Source organism: Danaus plexippus, chromosome 8 (assembly GCF_018135715.1).
Source record: "Danaus plexippus chromosome 8, MEX_DaPlex, whole genome shotgun sequence".
In the NCBI taxonomy this organism is placed as follows: domain Eukaryota; kingdom Metazoa; phylum Arthropoda; class Insecta; order Lepidoptera; family Nymphalidae; genus Danaus; species Danaus plexippus.
This window is the reverse complement of record NC_083542.1, coordinates 6,084,181-6,108,309: the sequence shown is the minus strand read 5'-3', so window position 1 is coordinate 6,108,309 and position 24,129 is coordinate 6,084,181. Positions and strand designations below refer to the sequence as shown.

At 30.4% G+C, this 24,129-nt stretch overlaps 1 protein-coding gene across 1 annotated transcript; it reads left to right on the top strand.

The window, feature by feature from the left end:
- The first annotated feature begins 1,920 nt into the window (after positions 1–1,920).
- Positions 1,921–24,106, top strand: LOC116775157 (heme peroxidase 2). Its single transcript, XM_032667991.2, has 24 exons — positions 1,921–2,101; positions 11,376–11,540; positions 11,736–11,887; positions 13,642–13,808; positions 15,741–15,807; positions 15,972–16,101; positions 17,175–17,367; positions 17,457–17,594; positions 17,673–17,902; positions 18,254–18,379; positions 18,463–18,615; positions 18,695–18,870; positions 18,980–19,115; positions 19,207–19,475; positions 19,619–19,792; positions 19,955–20,131; positions 20,234–20,437; positions 20,564–20,806; positions 20,883–21,067; positions 21,153–21,421; positions 21,495–21,644; positions 21,791–21,937; positions 22,124–22,280; positions 22,710–24,106. The coding sequence occupies exons 1-24, from the start codon at positions 2,085–2,087 to the stop codon at positions 22,893–22,895; spliced, it is 4,011 nt and encodes a 1,336-aa protein (XP_032523882.2). The 5' UTR covers positions 1,921–2,084; the 3' UTR covers positions 22,896–24,106.
- The last annotated feature ends 23 nt before the right edge of the window (positions 24,107–24,129 follow it).

Here is a 24,129-nt window from a genome sequence, read left to right as displayed (position 1 = left end):
AATTCTTCTAAAACACCCGACATCATTGTAAATCACACAAAGCTAACCTATATGTCCTTTTAATCTCAATTGTTTCTATTCCCAGAGAGAACAACAAACATATGATGTATTAGGTATATAACTTTTAGTAGAAATTTACCTTTAAGTAAAGGGTTTTCATAACAAACATTTATGACGGATGGTAGCTTCCCATCCAAATTTAATTTCTCTTGTAATTGTAGCTAAAACGCAATGATGTCGCGATACAGGTTTTAGGACCCACTTTCACCTGTTCATATCATAAGTACAGGATTGTCTTCATTCTCTCATTATGTTGCAACGTATTATCATAGACGTAACTTTGAGGTGATTCCAACTTTTCGATATTACTGTATAAATTTAACACGCTGATAAACTTTTTATATGCAATTTTAATAGTCGGATTTTATATCTGTATGAGACTTAATTCTTTGTATCGTCTTGTTGCATAGTAACAAGAGGATAAGAATTTTAAGTTTAACATTTATTTATCAATTCGTGTTTATATTTTGTGTTATGTGTTAATATGTGTATATATTTTATCCATAAATTACGATTTCTATTTGTTATTGTTGATAGTGATGTCGAATGTTGATGTCGAATTCCAATCTATAATGCAACAAAGTCTCTCTCGAATTTGAGTCTTACATTCGTAGTCAATAACTGGTTGAATTATATTTTATACCATCTGACAGAAAGCTTCTGTTATAGTGCATTTCAGTACACCGATCAGCCTAATTTGATCGGACATAATTCGACGTTGATACTATTAAAGTTTGACGTTTTTAAAGCTCATGTGAGATCAAATACAAGTAATGGTAACTTTCGACTTTTTGTTGTGTATATACATAGTACATATACATCATGATTTCTTTCAATCAGTCTTAAATAATTAATATCATAAAAATATAGATTCTAAAGCATACTTACATAATTTTTATTTTAAGGACGAGATAAAATTATAATAATTACGTTATTATAATTAACATATACACATACATGTGTGTGTTTTATAAAATTATCTACGCTTGTTATTATATTACAAAAGAAAATTAAAACTTAAACATCTCCATTTGACTAATAAATGTTTGCTAACATACATTCTTTTTAGCTCATGAGCCCTAACGTACATTACGTTTTAGTATTACCTTATCAGCGTGAAAGTGAAAGCTGACATTCACAATCGAATAATATTTAACCCACGTGTTACGTAACAAGCGATCGACTTAATAGCTGGTCTTTCTCTCATTTATCTTTATAGATTTATAAAATTGTTCAATTCATAACAACAAAATCCCAGGTGGAGATAATTGTAGCAGGAATAATGAAAGTAACTCGAAACACATCATATCGACCAAGTAATCTCGGAGGTACTCCGAGCAGTATAATCTTTCAGTACCAGATTTTATTAAATATTAAAAAGAGATATAAATACTTCAAGGTCACAATCACAACTTATAGATAACATTAATCGAATCTTTCATGAATTGTTACATGTAATTCAAAATAAATTTATTGATCCCTACGTATGCATACGTGCAAGACATCACGAATAATGTAAGAATAAAAAAAATATATGCTTCATTATTTATTGTTGATAGAACACTATTATTAAGTTTTATTTCTATGTTTTATATTATCAACAGTCAAAAATATACAAACTTTAATTTCATTAAAATTTAGGTACTTCGTTCTTAACACCACACTATGTAGATAAATATAAAAAGAACATCTTAAGAAAAAGCCTAACAGAGCATAAGTAGGACTCAAACGATGAGCATAAGTGTAAGTAGCGCGTGAATATCTCGTTAAAATATAAGTTTGTCACCAAATACGCAATCGGGGAAGCGTCATCATCGGACGTAACAACGAAGCTGATAACTTTCTCTCAAGTGAGTCGGTTAGCCTGCATCCAGGCTCACTCCGCGGCAGACGACGATCGCGTTCGTACGGACGTGAGCTCGCTTAACACGCGAGATTAGAATATCGATTTAATTTAAAGTGATCATTTGGTGTTTTGTTTCTGATGAATAATTTATTTTGAGTGACATAAGACCGTCAAGGCCATGGGATCCCATAAAATGTAAGTTTATTTATCCTTTTTTTATATTTATGTATAAATTTATAACTTATGATATAAACATAAAACAAAGAATTTATTATCAATATTAGACTTAATAAGTTATACATTTTCATACATCTTGAAGCATGTTAACGATTTATTGGAACCTTATATTGTTCTCATGCATGGAATGAACTCAAAATATAAGAAATTAAACAATTGACTCTAAGTTTCTAAAAGCAATCGACCTCGCCAATATAACCTTCTAGACAAATACTCTTTTTATTTTAAACTCAGTGTTGAAAAGCTTATATCTAGAACCTCAAAACTTACTGTCAAATACATTTATTATTTTTGAAAAAAGTCACTCATTTAATATTCTTATGATAAAAATATTAAGTGCTTAACGTAAAAATATTATTTTTTTATAAAAATATATATAATATAATATGCAAAACAACTACTTGTAGGACAGAGTTGAACAGGTCTCGACGATTCCATTAACTTTTATTTTATAGCAATTTAAATTTTAACTTTAATATGATCAATTTATATAAATAATATTATAAGTCTAAATATATTTTTATTAATATAATTTTATTCCAAACTTATACAAACCAATATTTTTTTATGAAATATTGCATACTAATAATTTACAATTGAGATAAATTAAACCGTCCAAAAATAATTCTATAGTTGTTACGTAAAGTCGTTACTGCATAATAGTAATTCAACACAACAGATAGCAACCGATTATATCACTAACCGGACATTTGGCTACGAGTCTAAAGAGTATAACGACTCTCTTAAAGTATTCAAAACGCGTAAACAGAATAGGTAAAGATGAAATAAAATCAAAGTTTCAAGTCAGTTACCATACTTTACATTAAAAAAATATATGCAAAAACTGGACAATTAATTTTGTTTTAATAATTAATTTAACACTAAAATCATGAGCATTGTTTGTTAATTTTTCTTGGTCTGTTATAACTTGTAAAACTGAACGGAAATATGATTATATTTTTAAATATTTACAGTTCGTAATGTGAGTCAATACTATTACTTAAAACTGTTTCAAAAACTTATTAATAAAACGTATACTATGATAATCGTTAACTATACAACATTCCAAAGAGTATTTTGAGTATCTGGGACGTCTTAAACACAACTCTTGCCGTATCAATAAAACACAGAACATTAACCAGTCAGAAAATCCATCCAGCCTACAGATAATGAGATCTTGAAATTTTATTTTATGTAATATTTATTAACACACGAAAAATGTTTTGAAAACACATTTACATTTACAAATTGTAGCTTAGCTTGACAACATCCATTAACACTACTAGACAAATCATAGTGTTAAAAATATTATAAACATTATATATGAATTTCGGTATTTGGGTCGAGGATGTATACAACATCGAATGTCATCTCACAAAGAAAATGTCAGTATGGGCAAATGGCTCCGTCGAGGCTGCTTAATTTGACAAAAACCTTATTCACTTTATGTCTACATGCGAGCTATAAAGTAAAATTTCTAAGTATGTATTTTGATTTAAACTTATATGTTCCGATATAACACAAGTTATTTTGAGTCGAAGGTCCATTTTGAAAATGATTTCGAAATATTGTAATACTATGTACTATATTTTCATAGAGAATTCCTATAATGTTGTAAACACGCTGCATTTATTGTTTTAAAACATGATCATAAATTTTCTCCAGAGCTTCTTCACTTAATTATATTTCCATAAACTTATGCTTACGTCAGATATGTTCAATAATTATTATAGACCGATTTTCCTTCTAATAATGATTAGAATAATTATTACCTACAAATGTTTGAGTCAGAATTTGTAACGATATATATATATATATAAAACTTTGAATTTATTGCATTTATCTTGTATTATTATAAGTATATTTCTCTACTGACAATAACATTAACTTCACTTCTACACCAAAGCCAATGTTTAATGGTTGACCCACTTGGTGTGTGTGTGTGTGTGTGTGTGTGTTTATATCTTCATTTAATGTATATAACGCCTTAGTTTTATGTGTCATGTATCTGGCTTCTCATAAAATCATAAAATTTTAAATGACCCAAAAATATGATAACATTTTTTGTATAAAAAACGAATGATATTATTACGTATAGATGTTGCATGATTGTTAAAACATGTGATTTCAGATGAAATAGAAACATACATTACATCAGAAACAAATGTTTTATAACACATATATGTATTTAATTAAGATCTATGAGTATGTATTCACGCCTATAAATTACAAATAATTATTAAACATTAACAGATTTTATTGCATCGTGTCTTCCTCATAGCAACTTGAATGATAATAATTATTGCACATAAACACACGCATACACGCATGTTTCCTCTAAAACACAATGTTCTATAACGAATTTCAATAGCCAACACAAACACCAACACCAATGGAATTTTCATTCATAAAATTTCAGCATAAGTCGTATCGATCTGTACTGATTAACCACACATTGTTGAGGTATCCACAGTGTTTACACGGCCTTAAACATTTTATATCTTTACTTAAACAGTTTATACGTAAAATAATAACAGCAGATAAATAACTACCCAAATTCATAAAGAGGCTGGCAACAGCAATATTGGGTTAAAGTGTATAAATGTATATCGTATATTGGAACAACTGAAATTAAATGAGCCTTAGAATGAAGTTGATGAGTGATGTATCAGAATCAATATGAGCCTGACGCAATTACACTAAATTGTAAACCAGGTCGGCATTCCCAAACAAATCACGCACCAAGAGCCATCCTCAACTCTTCAAATCGTTATTGCATAAGAATAATGCATTATTTAAATGTTTTTTGCGTGACTTTATTTAACTTTCGATATGTACGTGAACTAGAAGTATTGGTTTATATTCTAAGGAAATGGGTGCGCCCTATTTAAATTTTAATTGCGTTTAGGATTAAGCGGTGTAATAAAAGATATTCTCATATAATATGACGTGAATGTTATACTTCATTTCATTCAAAAGCTTCATTTCATTCATTTTTCGAAGCCTTTATTCCTCTTTCATAATTTTATTCGATTCACTTATGTTTACTTATATAACTATGACCACATCTTGCAATACCTTCTCCTGAAAACAAAAAAATACCTCGTAAGTTCTAACCTAAAAGTACGCCACTTTTTATCACAAGCCTTGCCGATGATGTGTTTTTGCGTAAGTCGGGACTGCGACTTTCCGCTTACATAAAGCGTTTTCGATTTCATCCAACTGTCGGATTCACTTTCGTTAATGACACATACAAACGTATTTACTGATATCGCTTATTGCAATAGCTATGCTGCAAATAAACCCTACCTTTAATACATTTATTGATTCTAGTATATTATTCAAATGTAAACAAAATTTCTAGTTTTTAACCTGGAACTATAAATTACGATATTTACGTATTACATTCATATATATGGATAAAAAGAAGCTACTGAATAGTCATAACATTATTTTCCTTTTCAAATAAGCGTGAAATTTAAATATGTTTTCTTGTTAATATTAAACAGGAAAAAAAAAAGCAAAAATAACAAGAAGGACTTAGATTTCTCAAATAGTATAGTTATAAATTTTCCTAACGATCCATTATATTTACAACTTTACACACATATTCTAAGTAAAACTAAACCGGTTTTATAAACAACTAGCCGGGATGTCGGGTAAATGTTATCAACAAATTAGACATTTTAGCTCCCTTCATGTTATTGAGAAGTAATTTATAACATATAAACACTCAATACATAACATTATTAAAGGATAGTGAATAAGTTACGTAAAAAATTAAATTCAAATATTCAATAAATTTATTTGCAAGAGATGTTATTCCTCTATCATTCGGGTCCCAAATGGTTTATATATATTTCAATAAATTATGTAATACTAATGTTATCATAATGTAAAACAGTATTTAGTTCAAAAAGTACTTAATACATTTCGTATTACGTATATTTTAAGTAAAACCGCGTGATGAACATTATGTTACAGCACTACTTCCTTCCTAGCGCATTGCACAATACCTGCACGTCATTAATATCATAACCACTTTAAGGAGGTTTTACTCAGTTTTACTAATGAAAGATGTCTATTAAATGGTGTATAAGGCGATAGATATAAAGTTATTACACCTATGTCACATTTATACGTTAACATTCCTTCCTTGTCAATAAAAAAAAATATATAATGTATAATTACATATATAGAATTTTATTCGAACTTATAGGATGTGATTTACCACACATAATTGTCTACCTAGTCAAGAGTATAATTTAGTAAGTTTATAAGTCTTTTAAACGCTTCATATACACTTATAATGATAATTACTAATTTCCGTATAAAACTACAATATAACACTCGTTACAGGCAACCGTTAAGAAATCTCAGGCGACGAAGCTTAAAATTTTTATATTAGGAAATAATTGTGTGTTGAGATAAACATTTAATATTATTGTTTTACAACTTATCTAAAAGGTCATGAGAAATGCTAGGTAACTAAAAATTACATAGTTCCGTTTAGCGTAGCATGATCATTTAAAGGAACTAAAAAATTAATAAAAGTCAACTTAAATTAACTTCAATCGTTCTGTCCAAATGGTTGCAGGCTTTCAATATTCCTTAAATATTAGAACATCACAGCAAAGAACTACTGCTACCATCGGTATATATATATATATATATATATATATATATATATATTTGTATAACAAATAATCGCGCACAATATTTACTAGTGTTTCAAACATAAACACAATGGATCACAATTATATAATTAAAAACATTAATATAACGGTATTTTACTAGAGTTATAAGAGTTATAAAACTATTTATTTTCTTCTATGATTAAATAATTTTAAATATCGAATAATGAATTACTACAAAAACTTAATACCAAATATAGTTCTTTAAAATATTTTTCGACAAAAAGAAGACAAGCTTAAAAACAAGGAAGTATGTGAACCTTTTAATGTACAATGACTACTATAGATCTGATGTCCGGTTGCACTATTGAATAAAGCAGAGTATACATTGTCAAATTATTTACTTTCAGATTTAAATATTTCTACAGAATATTATCGTCATTTCTTTCGTGATGTTTATTTCTATAACAACAAATTCAGATCTCTGTAACACTGTCGTGTGATTCCATAGTGCTGTTATAAATTCCAATCTGTCGTTGGAACTGTCAGAACCATTAGGGTTATTCATTTGAGTCTCAATATAATTGAATCCTAAGAAAACAAGAATAATTAATTAATAACGATATAATACCAGTGGTATATAAGGAGATATATATATTGGTTGTGCTCTCCTGTGATAGTGATGTGGTATTTTATAATATATGACCATTAACGCATATCCTTGCCGTTTGTTTGAAACTAATAATTCCATAATTTAATTGATATACTATTCCTCTTATGTCGTTATATGTAAGGACAATTAAAGTTATACTCTCAAATTACAACTAAAAGAAATTCAAATTATTAAATGATAAAACATTGTGAACTGCGCTTTACTTGATTAAAACATATCAGTCAGTCGCTCACTAAAGGTCGTGAAGTCTATATACATGTTAGGAAGTAATTAGAGGGCAATCAACTTATCCTTAGTATCGACACGATAATAGTATGATCACGATGAAACTAAAAAAAAGAAACATACAAAAGAGCGGAACTGGCTCTCTGTTTTCTGTATCATGAACGTCATAACAGCCATCTCTGTGGCTAATACAGCCAATAGATATTTCATTATGAAATATAAAAATAAATACCTTCGAAATAATTCTAATATTCCGGCTCTTTGAAAGTCGACAACAATTGTGTTAGCTAACATTTTCCCAAGTTGATTTTCGCAAGACAGCGTTGCCTCACTTGGAGCCAACGTATTACCCTACCCGGACGAAAAACCAGTACCGTTTGTGCACAAATCTGTTAAACATACAATTAAATTTGTCGAGGTTATATCAAATGATGCTGTATAATGTTGAGTCAATAAAGCGTTGCGGATCTGTAATTATTATTAGTTTCACGGAAAAACATTTTTTTTTATATATATATTTCATTCGAATTTTGTTTAATAGAATTTATTGTAAGTCTCATCTTCATATAACAGCACGAGCTCCATAACGAAAAAAATCACGTAAATCCATGAACTTCAATTGATTAATAATTGCTGCTATTACATTCACAGAGCAATAACTATATACAACTATCCTCTTAGTTCATAAATCATGTATTAATTAAAACAGTACTTCTGCAGTTATGTTTAAACAATAAGTCATAAATATACCAAAAGTTATCAATGATGATGGGGTAACTAGGAGCCAAATAATTCCCACATATTTTATCATCACAGCAGATGAATTGACAAGATTGCGATAATGCTTATTAATGTGGGAATAAGCAATATCCTTTCATCATAATCATTTACTTGCTAATATTTATCACATACATAAGTTGTAATGATTATAGTTACGAGACACCTGCCTGCCTTATTTAACAATACGAATATGTACTTATCTGTATAAACGTAGACGGTTCCGTCTCTCAGAGGTCGTCTTGTGTCCGGCGTGAGATCATCGCGAGACGGTGTTTTTTATATTTTTTTAATATTAAAACGATTTCCTTTAGTAACAAAACTAATTGGTAGATTCTAAATTTAGATTTAATATGCTATAACGGGGAATATCATAGAATTAATATATCTGAACTCAGGCTTAGGAAACGATAAAAATATTTAGTTTTCATGGTTAATTTTTTAATATTTTTTTCGTTTTTTTTTTTTAACAATCATTAACAACATATATCATTCATTGATGACAATCACCAAATAAACAATTTATAAATCACAGTTTTAATATGAATGTTTAATATTAATAATTCTATATTAAATAAAAGACTTGTAGTAGCTTTAATAGAATTGTCTCAAACATTAAACTAAGCAGTAATAAGCATACAGGTTTATGTATTAATATCACTCTTATACTATGCCACCATGAGTTCAACTTAGACAAATAAAATGACTATAATTTCTGTTACGATTATCTTACGATTGTGGCAATTTTGCTATGATATATTACGTTAATATATTCGATCTTATACTTTAATTATTATTTAATCGAATAAGTAGATTTATAAATGAACAAAATTAATTCGATTAGTTCTGGTGTGCATTATTTTGAGTTTATTACATCAACCTATCAATGAAATTGTTTTCGCTGAGTAGGTAAATATCTCTGAGTCAACTTCACCTGAATCTTAATTCGGTTATCCCCTGACACTTGAAACAATTTCGTTATCCAACCTTGTTCTACATTTTCATTATATTTGCTTTATTCATGCTCCGTATACAAAACCCACTTTCGCTAACACAATGCTACTATGTATTTATAGATATTATACTAGTTATAAAGTGGTTCGTTGAACTTCATGACTGACCATAAATTATAAATGAGCTGACGCTAATCTGTGACGCAAGAATAAAGCTACCTATAACTTTTTCTTCCATTAAAGCTGCCATAGACAAACCACCGGATTGGTAAATATTCAAATCGTTACATCACTGAACGTAATCGCATTATTTATGTCCACTTGAACAATACTTAATGTCATTCGCTTTTATATTCATAAGTGATAATAATAATGAAAGTTATTGGGAAAGAATCAAAGAAGAGTATTTAATTTCGTGTATGGTAGTCGTGATAAATACCATATTAATTTATACTGTGGTTTGATACTTGGATAATATTTTAAACAGAGCGCAAAATATTTACTTAATGTCTCACTTCGTTTATTAAAGAGGTCATGAGACAACAGCCAAAAAATCTTAGAATCTTAATTATCATCTGATATATATATATAAATATGTATTGTAAAAATTAATAGTAAAGACAATAAATATGTCTATAGAAAACATTCGATTACGTTAATGTCCACTACATTCTGCCGACACTGAAAGTATTGAAGGTTACCATTCCGATCGCCAGATCTCACTGACAGTCAAGGGTACATAAAATGCCGCTACTGGTTCTTTTTTACGGCTGATACAAGAATGTTTATACATTATTCCTCTAGGTGTCCAGTATGTGTTTGTTTATTTTGAATTAAACAAATTTACATTTATACTTTTTTTATTGTATACAACCATAAAAATATATTGTTGGTTTTGTCCTAAAATAAAAAGATTTGCAAAGTACTACGTTTGATAACAACTTAACTAAGATTTGTATTTGTTGTTGATGAAATTTTTATTTAGGAAAGTAAATAAATTTGAAAATATTATGAGCAATGAAATTGCAACTAGACATGAATGTTCAAAACATGAACAGAGAAACTACAAAATCGTTTGTTGTTGGGAATTGTTGTGCAAATTAGATATTCTCTCATATCCAATTGTTTTTTTACTTTCTTCGTCTCACAAGTGACACAGTGCCCTAGCTAGATGTAGTGACCAAGACAAGAAGCTGTATAAGTAAATATTGAACTTCATATACGGAAAGCTTATACGGAAGTTATATTGACTACAAAGCAAAAAAAAATGATTACTTCAGTGTCATTGTCTTGCTTTTTCATTAATATTTTTTATTTTATATTTTATAAAATGCATAACAATTTTTAACAGTTCCTATTCAATGTTAAACATAAAATAATATAAAATGGTAGATTTCAAACAATTCCTAATATAACTAACTATTAATAGCACATTCAATTACATAGATAGTAGATACATACTGTATTACGTTATCACAGAACATAGTCTAAAATTAACATCCGTATTGTTAGAACACGATATTACCGTTACATCAGAGTGCATATTTTGTAAAAGAAGACAAAGAAGTAAAGATACAAAACCGTTTTCATAAATACAAATATAATTCATAGCACCTTTTGTATGTATTGTAATTGCGGCAATTATCAAACGGGCTGTCGCCAGCCTGTAGTTTTAGGCTTTCATTACGTAGGCGAATATGACCAGTATTTTGTCATTTCCTGATTTAAACCAGTCACGTGGTTTTACTTGTAAGATAATTAATCTTATAAAATGCCACTTCGCTTCGTTAACCTTAATCTACTCTAATAAATTTTATAACAAAGAAATGTTATTTCTTTTATATATCCGATCATGAGTATTACTATGCAAAGAAGAGCAAATTTATTAAAAAAAAAAAATATATTAGAACTAACACTTGCACAATTTTATCTATTGCAATGAATTAAAGGGTTATCTTTATTTGTTTCAGGTTAAAACGAAGTATATTGCTATACGCATTATTTTTAACTCAAATATTAGCACAGAAAACAAAAACAACAGATGACAATCTACAGACAGTTCCAAGTGACCTCAGAAGAGCTGTTAGCGAGGCACTAGCTTTAGAGAGGAGGTTTTTATTAGGAAGTAACGACGTGTAAGTGGCCTTTAAACTGTATACATTTCTAAAACATAGAGATAGTAAGAAAACTAATAATAAACTTTTAAATATTTTAGAAGTTATAAATTATATTAACTAAAATACTTTTTTTGTATTTTTTTTTAACTCAACTTCTATAAACTATACTTAAGTATAAATAAATATATAATCTTTTTTAACTTATATGAATAGGAGGAACTGTTCATACGACGAGATCAGCAATACGCCATGTCCCCCCAGCAAGTATCGAAGCGCGAGTGGAGAGTGCAACAACGTTAGACATAGACCATGGGGAAGGCGAGGCGACGTGTTCCTTAGATTATTACAACCACACTACGCTGATGGTAAGACAACAAAACCCGCATAATCCGAATACCAATACCAATAGAATTGAAAACCGGTTGTTAAAATTTATTTCACGCAACTCACTTCAGGATTCACTATTAAAACCTTATTAACACGGTCGTTTGTTTTACAATAGATGAGAGTATTATCAATACGTATTAGTAAAAAATACCAATAAGGAGTAAACGGAGTTAAAATAATGTGAATTAAACACGAAAATAAATTATTTGCAGAAAAATATTGGTTAAAGTTACGTAATATATAATAGTATTACAGCATTGTATTCTTGTTAAAAATATGTATATTTGAAAAGTGGTTCTCATTAATGTAAATGTGAATATCTAGTGTTTTATAAAATAATAAAATTAACCGGTTATTTTATTTTTAAATTATATTTAGGAACACATGTTTTCTATAATATCACATTTAAATATAAAAAATAAAATGACATTTATTTTGCGCCATTTTTTCTACATACACCCGCATTGTGTCAACATTGGAAACTAAAATTTTCTTCGCATTGCGAAAACTGTTCATTTGTATAAAGAAACAACAGTTTTTCCTCGGATTTACGTGTACATTAAGTACAAATTGAACAGCATGAACATATACGTATATTAATCAAGCTCTTATTCTGAACTATTAAAAGGAGTAAATGAACTTTAATGTTATTAGAAAAATAAAAACAATACTAATTTGATTTTTTTTTTTATAGATTCAGATATCTTTATCACAAATTACCATATAATTTGTCAAGTCCAATATAAAATCTCGTTCTTGATTTAAAAATATTAATATATTTATTATAACATTTGACCTCCTAAACCTTGGAAATATATTAGTATACTAGTTCATTGATCTTTTATACATTTTTTGTTAATTAAATAAAATTTAAGATAAAAAACATTAATGACTAAAAATAAAATTACTCGATTTACCATGTAGGAAATGTTTTACGTCATTTTTTGCCATTATTGTTTTACAAAACAACTTATTAAAAAAATTATAAAACGTTTATTTATATACATATATGTGTGGGTGTGTGTGGGTGTGGGTGTGTATATCCGAAAAAACCATTGTATATGAGATATAAGCTTTAAAACTTACAAATTAAAAAGTTCCAATTAAAATGTAATAGTATTAAACAATTTTTATAAAGTATATTCTTCTTTACATGTTCGTTAAAAAAAACTTCTATCTGTTATAAGTGATGAAGAGAGAGCAAAAATGTATATAACATATATAGATTACCTATAACATAGTGTTTCTAAGGGTTTTAACTACCACATGTGAAGAACAAAAACTAGAATATTTCAAACATTTGTAATTTTATACTTATTTAGGACATAAAGCCTATATAAAGATTTTTTATGTAAGATTATTAAGAATGTTAATATTTTTGTAAGATGTTATTTATTACATAGACATAAACGTAATTTTATGCGGCTTTTAAAAATCTTATAATTTATTAAACTGCAAGAGTCAACATCTAAAGAAAAAATTCTATTAGATGAACATTTAATAATAAATTTAAAAAATCCTTTTATCGTTCACGAACAGATAAAAATAGATGAAACTGAGAAAAAAAACATTGCTTAAAAAATAATTACATACATTTGTTAAGGACCTTAAAAATCATGTTGTTATGTGTGTTCCGTTTTAATAAATAATTGATATTGTATATTTAAGTATAGAAGCAGTTTCTTTACGAATATAAATCAGAATAGAAGTCAAGAAGATGTCATTTTTTCAGGAATATCACAACCTTTCGCAAGTCCGAAGCTGCCGGAGCCAAGGCTGGCCGTCCAGGCAGTATCGCAGTTGGCTGAATCAGTCGGTCACGATTACGTAACCAGCTTACTGGCTGCCTGGGGACAGTTTCTTATGGATGATCTCATTGCCACCTCTAATCAGAACCAAGTGAGCATTATTCAATCAAATGAAAGTATATATATATGTATTTATTGATATAGGTAATTCCAGTACCACAAATTTCAATACGCGTATACGTAAGTGATGCAATCGTGCGGAACAATACCTCATAAACCTAACGTACCCACAAATTACAAGAGGTATCAGGTCATAAGATGTCAAGAACTTGAAAGATCAAACTCAGTTATCAATTTTGAGTTCTGTTAAGCCGAAACATTCAATTAAGCGCGTTTCACACGTCGTGGGCAGCGATGCGAAGGCCAGCGGACGTAGTTTTTGTAAGGCTAGTGTCGTAAGTCTGTAATCTTCGGATTAATGATGCGTTTTTTGAACACTTTGTCTGATCACTCATATCTATTAAATAAACGAGATTGTTTAACTCGTCAACTCCATTCTTCTGACAAACTATTACAATACTAAAAGTCTAACATAAAGAACGACTTCACTAGTTCTCTCATTAAGAAAAGGAAAAACAAACAAAATTATTTTAGTTAATTGGCAACAAAAACTAAAAATATGATTATATTAAAATAATATTAATGTTATAAACCATTAATTGAGACGTTTCATTACCACATCAAGACAAAAAAATTTCGTGATAGTTCGCGGGTCACGTGTGCAAAGGTTACATGTTACTGGTGAAAGCTGTGACGTAATACATTTCCTTATCCGCCCCGTCAGCGTTGTAACTGACAGACATCTAATACTGATACACTAATACGGGAAATATAAATTTCACATATAAATGCTAGGAAGCGGAAAAGATTAACACACGTGGTATGAGTTTTTACAGACAACCTTTGAAATCTCCTTATAATATGAATTCCAATTAAGATATTACATATTCTCTATCTATTTTTTTATTCACGACGTCTTTAAATCTTAATTCTTAGCCTTCTTGTTTTTTTGAATATAGTTAAACATATAAAATTTAAAAAAAATTACCGGTCCATTATAAATGAAATTTTATTATCCCATTACGAAAACCCACGTAATTTAAATATAATCTCACAAAAAATATTTGTCAAAGTCTCTTACACAATGTTTGACGATGATTACATCTGTATTCATCTGTCATGTGAAAGCTGCAACCTTAACTTGTTTAAGACAACATAATTGAATACGGTTTGATTTAAGAATTATAATAATTTCCTATGTCTCTTACGATTATACTTTTTACTGTACAAGTTTTTTTGGATATACAAATAACGTTACGTAAACAAACAAACACTACTTTAAATAAATTTTAAAAAAAGTTAATTGAATTACTACTAAATACTTTTTACGTTCTAAACAAAAAAACGAGACGCTTATAAAAGGAATTAAAAAATGTAATAGTTGTTTTTATTTCTCACAACAAGGACTACCAAGATAATTTACAGAAAAATAAAAAAATACATTTACTTGTTGAAAATAGAAAATTTAACCGAAGAAAACTAATAAAAATCACATTAAATCTATTAACAATTATATATTCCGAACAATTCCTTTTTTATATGTCACGAGTATATGATAAAATTTCGTACTCTATACATGTATTGCATTAAACTATAAACGTATGAATTGTTTAGGAAGACTTGCGATTATAAAATACCAAGTATAAAATACTCCATTGACAAACATTATTTTTAAACGAATAGATATTTTATTATGTAGCCTTCTAGCTGTGTATGTTTAGTACAAGTTGGTTTCTCATACCGTAACCAATAGCAATACTATGATATACTAAGATTTATGAATAAAATACTGTAAAGATTGTGACTAAACAACTGAGTAAGGATGCCAACTTGGACTAAGTATATTTTGGTTTATAGAATTTTCAATATTTTGATAAGAATTTATGTAGGTAATTGAGTTTTTTAGATTCACACGTTGTTGATGTTATTGCTATTCATTATTGACTAATTTCGTTTTTTATAGAAGTGTGAATCTGGTTGCGAATATGTTCGCTCAGCGCCTACAAGAAATTACGATTCCTGTGGATTTGGTAAGTTTTAGCGTCATTCTCAAAAATATTTATATTCGAAGCTCAGTAGAGAAATTTAGACCTATTTATTATAGTGCAATATTGTCTTTTTTATATGAAGATAATCTTAATAATAATTATTACTAATTAATAAATTGACTATTAAATTTCATTGCATATTACAGAATACCGTGATCAGATGAATTTAGCGACATCGGTACTAGATGGCTCTGCTCTGTATGGAAATTCTGAAAAAGAGCTGTTGTCTCTCAGACTATACGATGCTGGCAAAATGGATATATCCTCCTGCCGAAAGTAAGATGAATTCCCAATAATATAATTTATAAAATAACACTGTTATGTTTATGAGTATTTAAACATAAGCCAAATCTAATGTTTAAAAAAATAAATCTACTTGTGATCAAAGCACAAGGGCAAAAAATAAAAAAAGGAATGTAAAAAAAATATTTCATATAATTTTTCAACTCAAATGTCCGATGCCAATTAAAAGATGATTCAACACAGCAGCCTTGTTCGCCTCCGCCTCCTTGAACTGAGAATAAGTACACCGAAATGTTAGTAAAACCTTCAATTGCATCAATAAAATATTAGAAATGTCAGACTATGACTATTATTAACTCACGAGGGTACAAAATAGTAAGGCGTTTATAATAGAAACTTATACATGACTTTGAAATGTTGTACAATTGTAAATTCAAGCTTACAGCTTACATTTTAGCATTATGGTTACTGAAAATCTCATAGTCTACCTTTACGTATTCAACATATGGGTTTCCCACATTCATTACAATGTAGATCTTGTAATAAAATTCCAATGTGTCGTTATAAATAATTGCATTCAAACAAAGACAATGCAACCTTCGCATGATTTGCATTCCGAACAGTTTGATCCTAACGATACGTCTCATATAGAGCTTGAACTCTTTTAAGTCTATTTTTATTCATCCATAAAAGATATTATTTGAAAAAATATTTTTTTAAACAAACAATACTCTACTGATTATATTAACAGCCAGACTCATAGGAAATTTATATTAATGCTATCCAAGACATTCGCGAGTATTCATTTAAATAAAACAAACTAATATTTTTTTGGACCTACTACGCGTTTTTTAAAACTTCATAATCCCGACGTTTCGGTTACCTTGCAGCAACGATGGTCACAGGTAGACGAGATGAAAATTTTCAATCATAATAGTAAATAGTAGTAAATCCGAAAAAATATTAGTTTTAATCTTGCCGAATTCAAGGAGGTGATATAAGCAACTTAATTATAATTGACCTTTTTCTTTTGAAAAAAGTTTCTAAAAATAATATTGAACAAAACATAACGATTAATGAATTAATGAAATTAATCACCTCCATAGATGCAACGAAAATTCACCTACCGCACCACTTTATAAGGCTCTCTTGACTGAACACAACCGTATTGCTGGCGAATTATTTTCGATGAATCCCTTCTGGGAAGATAATGCCCTGTTCTTAGAAGCAAGACGAACAATAGCAGCAGTTATTCAACATATTACATACAATGAATTTTTGCCTGTACTTTTGGGCGAAGTAAGTACATAAGTAATATGTATCTGTTATATCTTTTTATATTAAAAAAAAAACTTAATTACACATTTTTGAATACCTTTTATCTTTAGGTTGGAATGGCAAAAGCAGATTTAAAACTAACCACCCACGGTTTCTGGCGTGGATATTCAAGTGCAAATCGTGTCGGAGCTTATGCGGAGCTTGTTGCGGTTGCACCAATTTTTAACGCCATGATGAATGAGAAACTTGTAAAACTACTACCTTTTTACTTATTTAACTTATCGTTATATGTCTTTAATATTAAAAAATATTTTATATTGCTATAGATAAACACAACAATTCTTCTAAAAGACTTGGTCAAGACCAGCGCTCATCAAATCTCAAGATTCGCCTTATCAGCTCAATGGGATCTTAACCGAGCTCGTGACCATGGTGTACCTTCGTATCTAAAAGTCTTGCAGCTGTGTGATCCCATGGCAAATATTAAGTCATACGCTGACTTTGAAAAATTAGGTTTTGACAGAAGACATCAAGAAATATTCGCTGATATGTATAGGTAAATTTAGTTTTTTAGTAATTGTTTTGGTGCGACATAGTATTTTTAAACTATGAATCGTCAATATATGTTTAATTAGAACGCGAACAGTATTTAATACTATAACTTGGTACTTTTCATATCATCGTGTAAGCAGATGGGCGATGTTTTCTTTTCTTACTTCCAATCACTAAATCAAATAAATAAATAAACAGTATATAATTTTATATTCATTTGATAACTCTATATTTCTTAAAATTATAAAGTTCAATTAAGATATTCTTCTTTCTAATTTGAAAACGTCTGAGTCAAAAAAAAATTAGTAGGGTTTTCACAAAAAGTTTAATGAGCTAACAAAATAATGTACTATAGAAACGCTGAAGATATTGAACTGATGGTAGCTGGAGCCATGGAGAAACCAGCTACTGGCGCAGTTATTGGGTCTACCTTAGCATGTGTATTAGCACTCCAATTTGGAAACCTAAAGAAAAGTGATAGGTACGTAGATGAATAAATTTAATAATTCTTAAATTCAAATTATTTACAATAACCTGGAAAATTATGTTTCTGAAATATTACAGGTTTTGGTATGAAAATGACATTCCTCCATCATCATTTTCAATAGAGCAGTTAGCAGCAATCAGAAAAGTATCCATTGCTGGACTTTTATGTTCTGCTGATGAAGGACTTGATAATGTGCAACCTAGAGCTTTCGTAAAGGAAGATACATTCTTGTAAGTAACTTAATCTTCTTATTAATTGTAAATAACATGAACCAGTACATAGTTTATAAACAGTTTTTAATGCTTTTAGAAATGCAGCCCAACAATGCTCTCAACACCCTCGGCTGGAGCTTTCTTCGTGGCGCGATGAAAGTGGTGCCCGGGCTGCAGAGCGCCTCTCACAAGACATGCTGGCAGCTGCACTTCAGAAGGCAAAGCAGGAGATGGCTGACCGCAAGAAACTGGAGTACATGTTATGGGAAGCACGTAAGTAGCTAGAAAGTAAAGTATTGAAAACTTATCTTTAAACTCAATCGCGTATGTCTAATCACAAATTAGTCTGTAATAAAAAGCATTAAAAAAAATTATTTTCCAGATGGAGGAGCCGACCCAAAATCTCCTGTCGGCACAGCTGCATCTTTCTCTAAAGCAAATAAATATGCCCTTAAATTGGCAAACACCTCCTTATTCTTCGAATTCGCTACTAACGAACTCGTTAACTCTCTTAATGGGTAACACAACACATAAATGACTTTTTAGACATAACGTTCTACAATAATTTTTCATATTCCATAATTAATTAAAAAACTAATTTTCTTTTAGACGACGACGCAAACGTCAGATTTTCGATGACTCCCTCGGCTTTGGATCAACCGATTTTGTAGAGTCTCTTCAATCAGTAGACGTCAGTGGTTTTCTAGGGCAGGACCAACTTGGGCCGGTTATTGAACCGCAGTGCGATGATAATGGAAACTGCGATCCTGATAGTCCTTTCCGAAGCTACACTGGCCACTGTAATAATTTGAGAAATCCTAATTTGGGAAAAAGTTTAACAACCTTCGCGAGACTGTTACCTCCTGTTTATGAAGATGGTAAGAACACATATGTCAATAATAAGTATATTTTATTATTTTAATGCTTCAATGTTACCCGTAAACTAATGTAATTATTATTTTTTTCTATATGAAAATAAAATTATCTACATTTTAGAAATTGTAATACACTTTCCATCCAGGTGTAAGCCGGCCCCGCATCAACTCAGTAACAGGCACCCCGCTACCTTCCCCCCGTATAGTTTCTACGGTCATACATCCCGATATATCAAATCTTCATACGCGCTACACTTTGATGGTGATGCAGTTCGCCCAATTCCTGGACCATGAACTGACAATGACTCCCATTCACAAAGGTAAACCTTAGAATCAGTATGAACCTTAGTTTCGAAGTTAACACGATTAAGGTCACTCTAATCCATTATATATTAATAAAGTTGTAACAGCTTCTTCAGACTGGTATTTTGAAATGGCTCCAGATCACTGAATATATATATATATATATACACATCCCATAGGCTTCCACGAATCTATTCCGGACTGCAGATCTTGCGACTCTCCCCGTACAGTGCATCCAGAATGCAACCCTTTCCCAGTACCTCGCGGTGACCATTATTATCCAGAAGTTAACATAACTTCCGGAGAACGATTATGTTTTCCATTCATGAGAAGTTTACCAGGACAGCAGCAATTAGGTGAGGACTATAAAGATTTCGGTCTACTAAAAGATACATTTTGCTACAAATTCGTAAAATTTAAATGCTATAAATTACTTACTATTTTAAATTTTTTTTTAGGACCGCGTGAACAAGTCAATCAAAATACAGCTTTCATTGATGGATCGGCAATTTATGGAGAAAACCCTTGCATTGTTCGTAAACTGCGAGGTTTCAATGGCAGGCTCAACGCTACTGCAAACCCGATTAATGGAAGAGATTTGTTGCCTAGAACAGATAACCACCCTGAATGCAAAGCAGCCAGTGGTTTTTGTTTTATTGCTGGTAAATAATAAGGAATACATTTATTGTAATTTTTCTGCTCATAAAACCACTTTTTCACAAAGATATATTAACATACTTAAATTTCCTCGGATTAAAAAATACCTATACATATATGATAATTTTTAGGTGACGGTCGAGCTTCAGAACAGCCTGGACTCACGGCTTTACACACAATCTTCATGCGCGAACACAACCGCATAGTTGAAGGACTTCGTGGTGTCAACCCTCATTGGGATGCGGAATTATTATTCGAACACACTAGGCGTATAGTTGCTGCCTCATTCACACATATCATTTATAATGAATTTTTGCCAAGACTTTTGTCTTGGAACGCTGTTAACTTGTATGGACTCAAATTATTACCTTCAGGTAATTTTATGTCCTTTAAATGTAGCCGTTAATTTTTTTCCACTTTGTATACATTTTGCATATCTAACTTGTCCAGGTTACTATAAGGAATACTCTCCAACCTGCAACCCGTCTATTGTAACGGAATTTGCAGCAGCCGCCTTCAGATTTGGTCACTCGTTGTTGAGACCACACTTACCGAGACTCTCACCTTCCTATCAACCAGTTGATCCACCAATATTGTTGAGAGATGGATTTTTCAGACCTGACATGTTCATGAATGTAGGTCTATTTTAAAAATAAGTTTGATTTGAAAAATGAAAATAATTAAATAACTAAATAACTGTAATTTTCTGTTATATATTAGCATCCACCAATGGTTGACGAACTTATTCGTGGTTTATCTTCCACGCCCATGGAGACCCTTGACCAATTCATAACAGGAGAAGTTACCAACCATCTATTCGAAGACCGGAGAATTCCGTTTTCGGGTATAGACTTAGTAGCTCTTAATATCCAAAGAGGTAGAGATCACGGTATACCGAGTTATAACAACTATAGAGCTTTGTGTAACTTAAAGAGAGCAGCAACTTTCGAAGATTTGGCGAGGGAAATTCCCGATGAAGTAATTGCGAGGTAAAAAAATTACCGTTTTTAAATTTGTAAATTCAGTCAATAATACCTTAAATAATCCTATTAATTCCTTCAGATTTAAGCGAATATACGCTACAGTAGACGACATTGATCTATTCCCTGGTGGTATGAGCGAACGACCACTACAGGGCGGTCTAGTTGGACCCACCTTCGCCTGCATCATCGCTATACAGTTCAGGCAGTTAAGGAAATGTGATCGATTCTGGTAAGATTTACTTGACTTTACATACCTCACAGTCAATGATTACGATAAAGTTTTACGGGAACATACAAATTGCTGAATATTTCACTATTGTTCCAGAACTCTCTAAGGTATTAAAAATAATTAATTATAAAATGTATATTTTTTAGGTATGAGAACGACAACAGAGCAGCTCGCTTCACCGAACAACAATTGTCGGAAATTCGCAAAGTAACATTGTCCAAGGTTCTATGTGACAATTTCGATTTGCCAAGCGACATTCAACGCGCCTCTTTCGATCTACCTAGCAACTTTTTGTAAGTTGCCATTACTATTTATCATTTACTGCATGGTAACAGTGTATATAGGCTTGCAATGAAGCAAGAAATTTCTAATAATAATAGATATGCAAATATTTTTTTATGTTTACAAACGCAAATACTATCTTAAAAATAATGCAAATAGCCAGCAAAATCACTAACAATGAACTCCTTAACGTGTAGGAATCCTCGCGTGCCATGCGCGTCCCTTCCAAAACTGGACCTTTCCGCATGGCGTGAGAGCTCAGCGCAGGGCTGTCTCATCGCGGGTCGCTCGGTACGACTTGGTGACTCCGCCTTCCCTTCGCCCTGTACATCGTGTATATGCACCGTTGACGGGGTAAGTTTTTGTGATCAGCATTAAAATCTTACATCGTTAGTAGCGTCCAACAGGGATTCTATTTCTACCTTCAAAACCTTAATTACTGACGACTGTCACTTTGCCTATATTATAAAATTTTTCAAAAAATTAAAATAAGAAAACAAATTCAAAAGAGGTGTAAATTAGAAATGTGGAAATGATAATAAGAAGGGGTAGAAATTAATTTTTACTGAACTGTTTAGGAAAAAATATCTGCCATGCATTTTTAAAATAAAAACTATTGTAATATATTACACACCAATTTTAAAGGCAACTGACAGTTTATAATAAGTATATAAATAATAATTCGGTGAATCCGTAATTTTAATGAGATTTTTAGGAATGTAAGAATGTAATGAAACAGAAATTCGTAAATTGGAATTAATACCGATTATTATAATATCACAGGCGCAGTGCGCATCCCTACGCATCACGGACTGTGCACAGCTATGGCGTGAATGGCCACGAGAGGCTGTGCTAAGAGATGATGTATGCACAGCACAGTGCGGCGCCGCCCCCGCCGGTCAGAGAGCGCCGCGGAGACCACACGCTCATTTCAAATTCCCCGATCTTACACCATTCATCGCTAAATAGTTATCACATGCAACACCGACTTTCAACATGCTTGGTTTCAACTCCAAAGGACTCATACGGTATAAAAAAAATGAATGTTCGAAATATATTTACATTTAAAAATATAAAGGCATAACTTTTATGTTAATGTTGCGTATGGGACATCTGTTAAACACCATACTATACTCAACTCAATCAACCTACGGACATTCATAACAAAATATACACCAGCGGATAGAACGTCCTATTTTTTAAAGTCGGTTAACATTGAATGTAAACCCCCCTCCCACCATTTTTTATCGTAAATCTTATTTAAAATTATACCAAGTGCGAAACAGAAGACAATTCATTGCCTTTTCGATCATTTTCAATTGTAGATTCAACAGATTAGCTTAAAAAATAACGCATATCATTCCGTAGTTTTCAAATGCTTATAATCAAAGAGAATTCTTCAATGTGAAGTATTAATTAATCTTTATTAGTTTTATATAACATATTAGTAAGTGACATAATATGTGACAAAACAATTCTGAAGTTTACGTGAATGCGAGCAAAAGTTACGATGCTATTTATATTAATTTAATTAATTAATGTTAATTTTTTGCAATATTTTTTATTTAAAGCAAGTGTTAGATGTTAATTAACATTTCTTGTCATATAATATGGGAGTATTGCATTTTCGTTCCTGAGAATAGCTTGTTACGTAAATAAATAACGCAAAGTAAAACCGGTGCTATTATTATTATAAAAATATACTGGTTTTTATAAGAAGCTTTTATTAGGATTCGATTTTGGTGAAATCTTAAAATGTCTAATATCAAAAAAGAAAATGGTCATAGTGTAAATTGTTTTTATAGAACTCAGACAAAAAAATATATAATTCGTATATATTCGTATGTATACATAGTACGGTGTAAAATTAATTATTTTTTAACTTAAAATCACGTGTTTCATGTCTGACTTAGAATATTAACGGCCATCAAAAGCTTTAAATGAAAAAAATACAAATTAATTTAAGATAATGTAAGCCAGAATCATACCAGACAACTCATTTTACCAACCGATGTTACCATTATACCACGTAGATTTAATAAGTACTCTGTATAAGTAATTGTCACTGCCTAGTTTTATATAGATGTAAGCTTGTATAAATTATTTTTGTAAAGTATTGGCGTAATTATTTTTAAATAGTTTTTTTTTACAAACCAATTGTAATAAATATCTAGACTAAACACGAATTTTATTTACTTTAAGA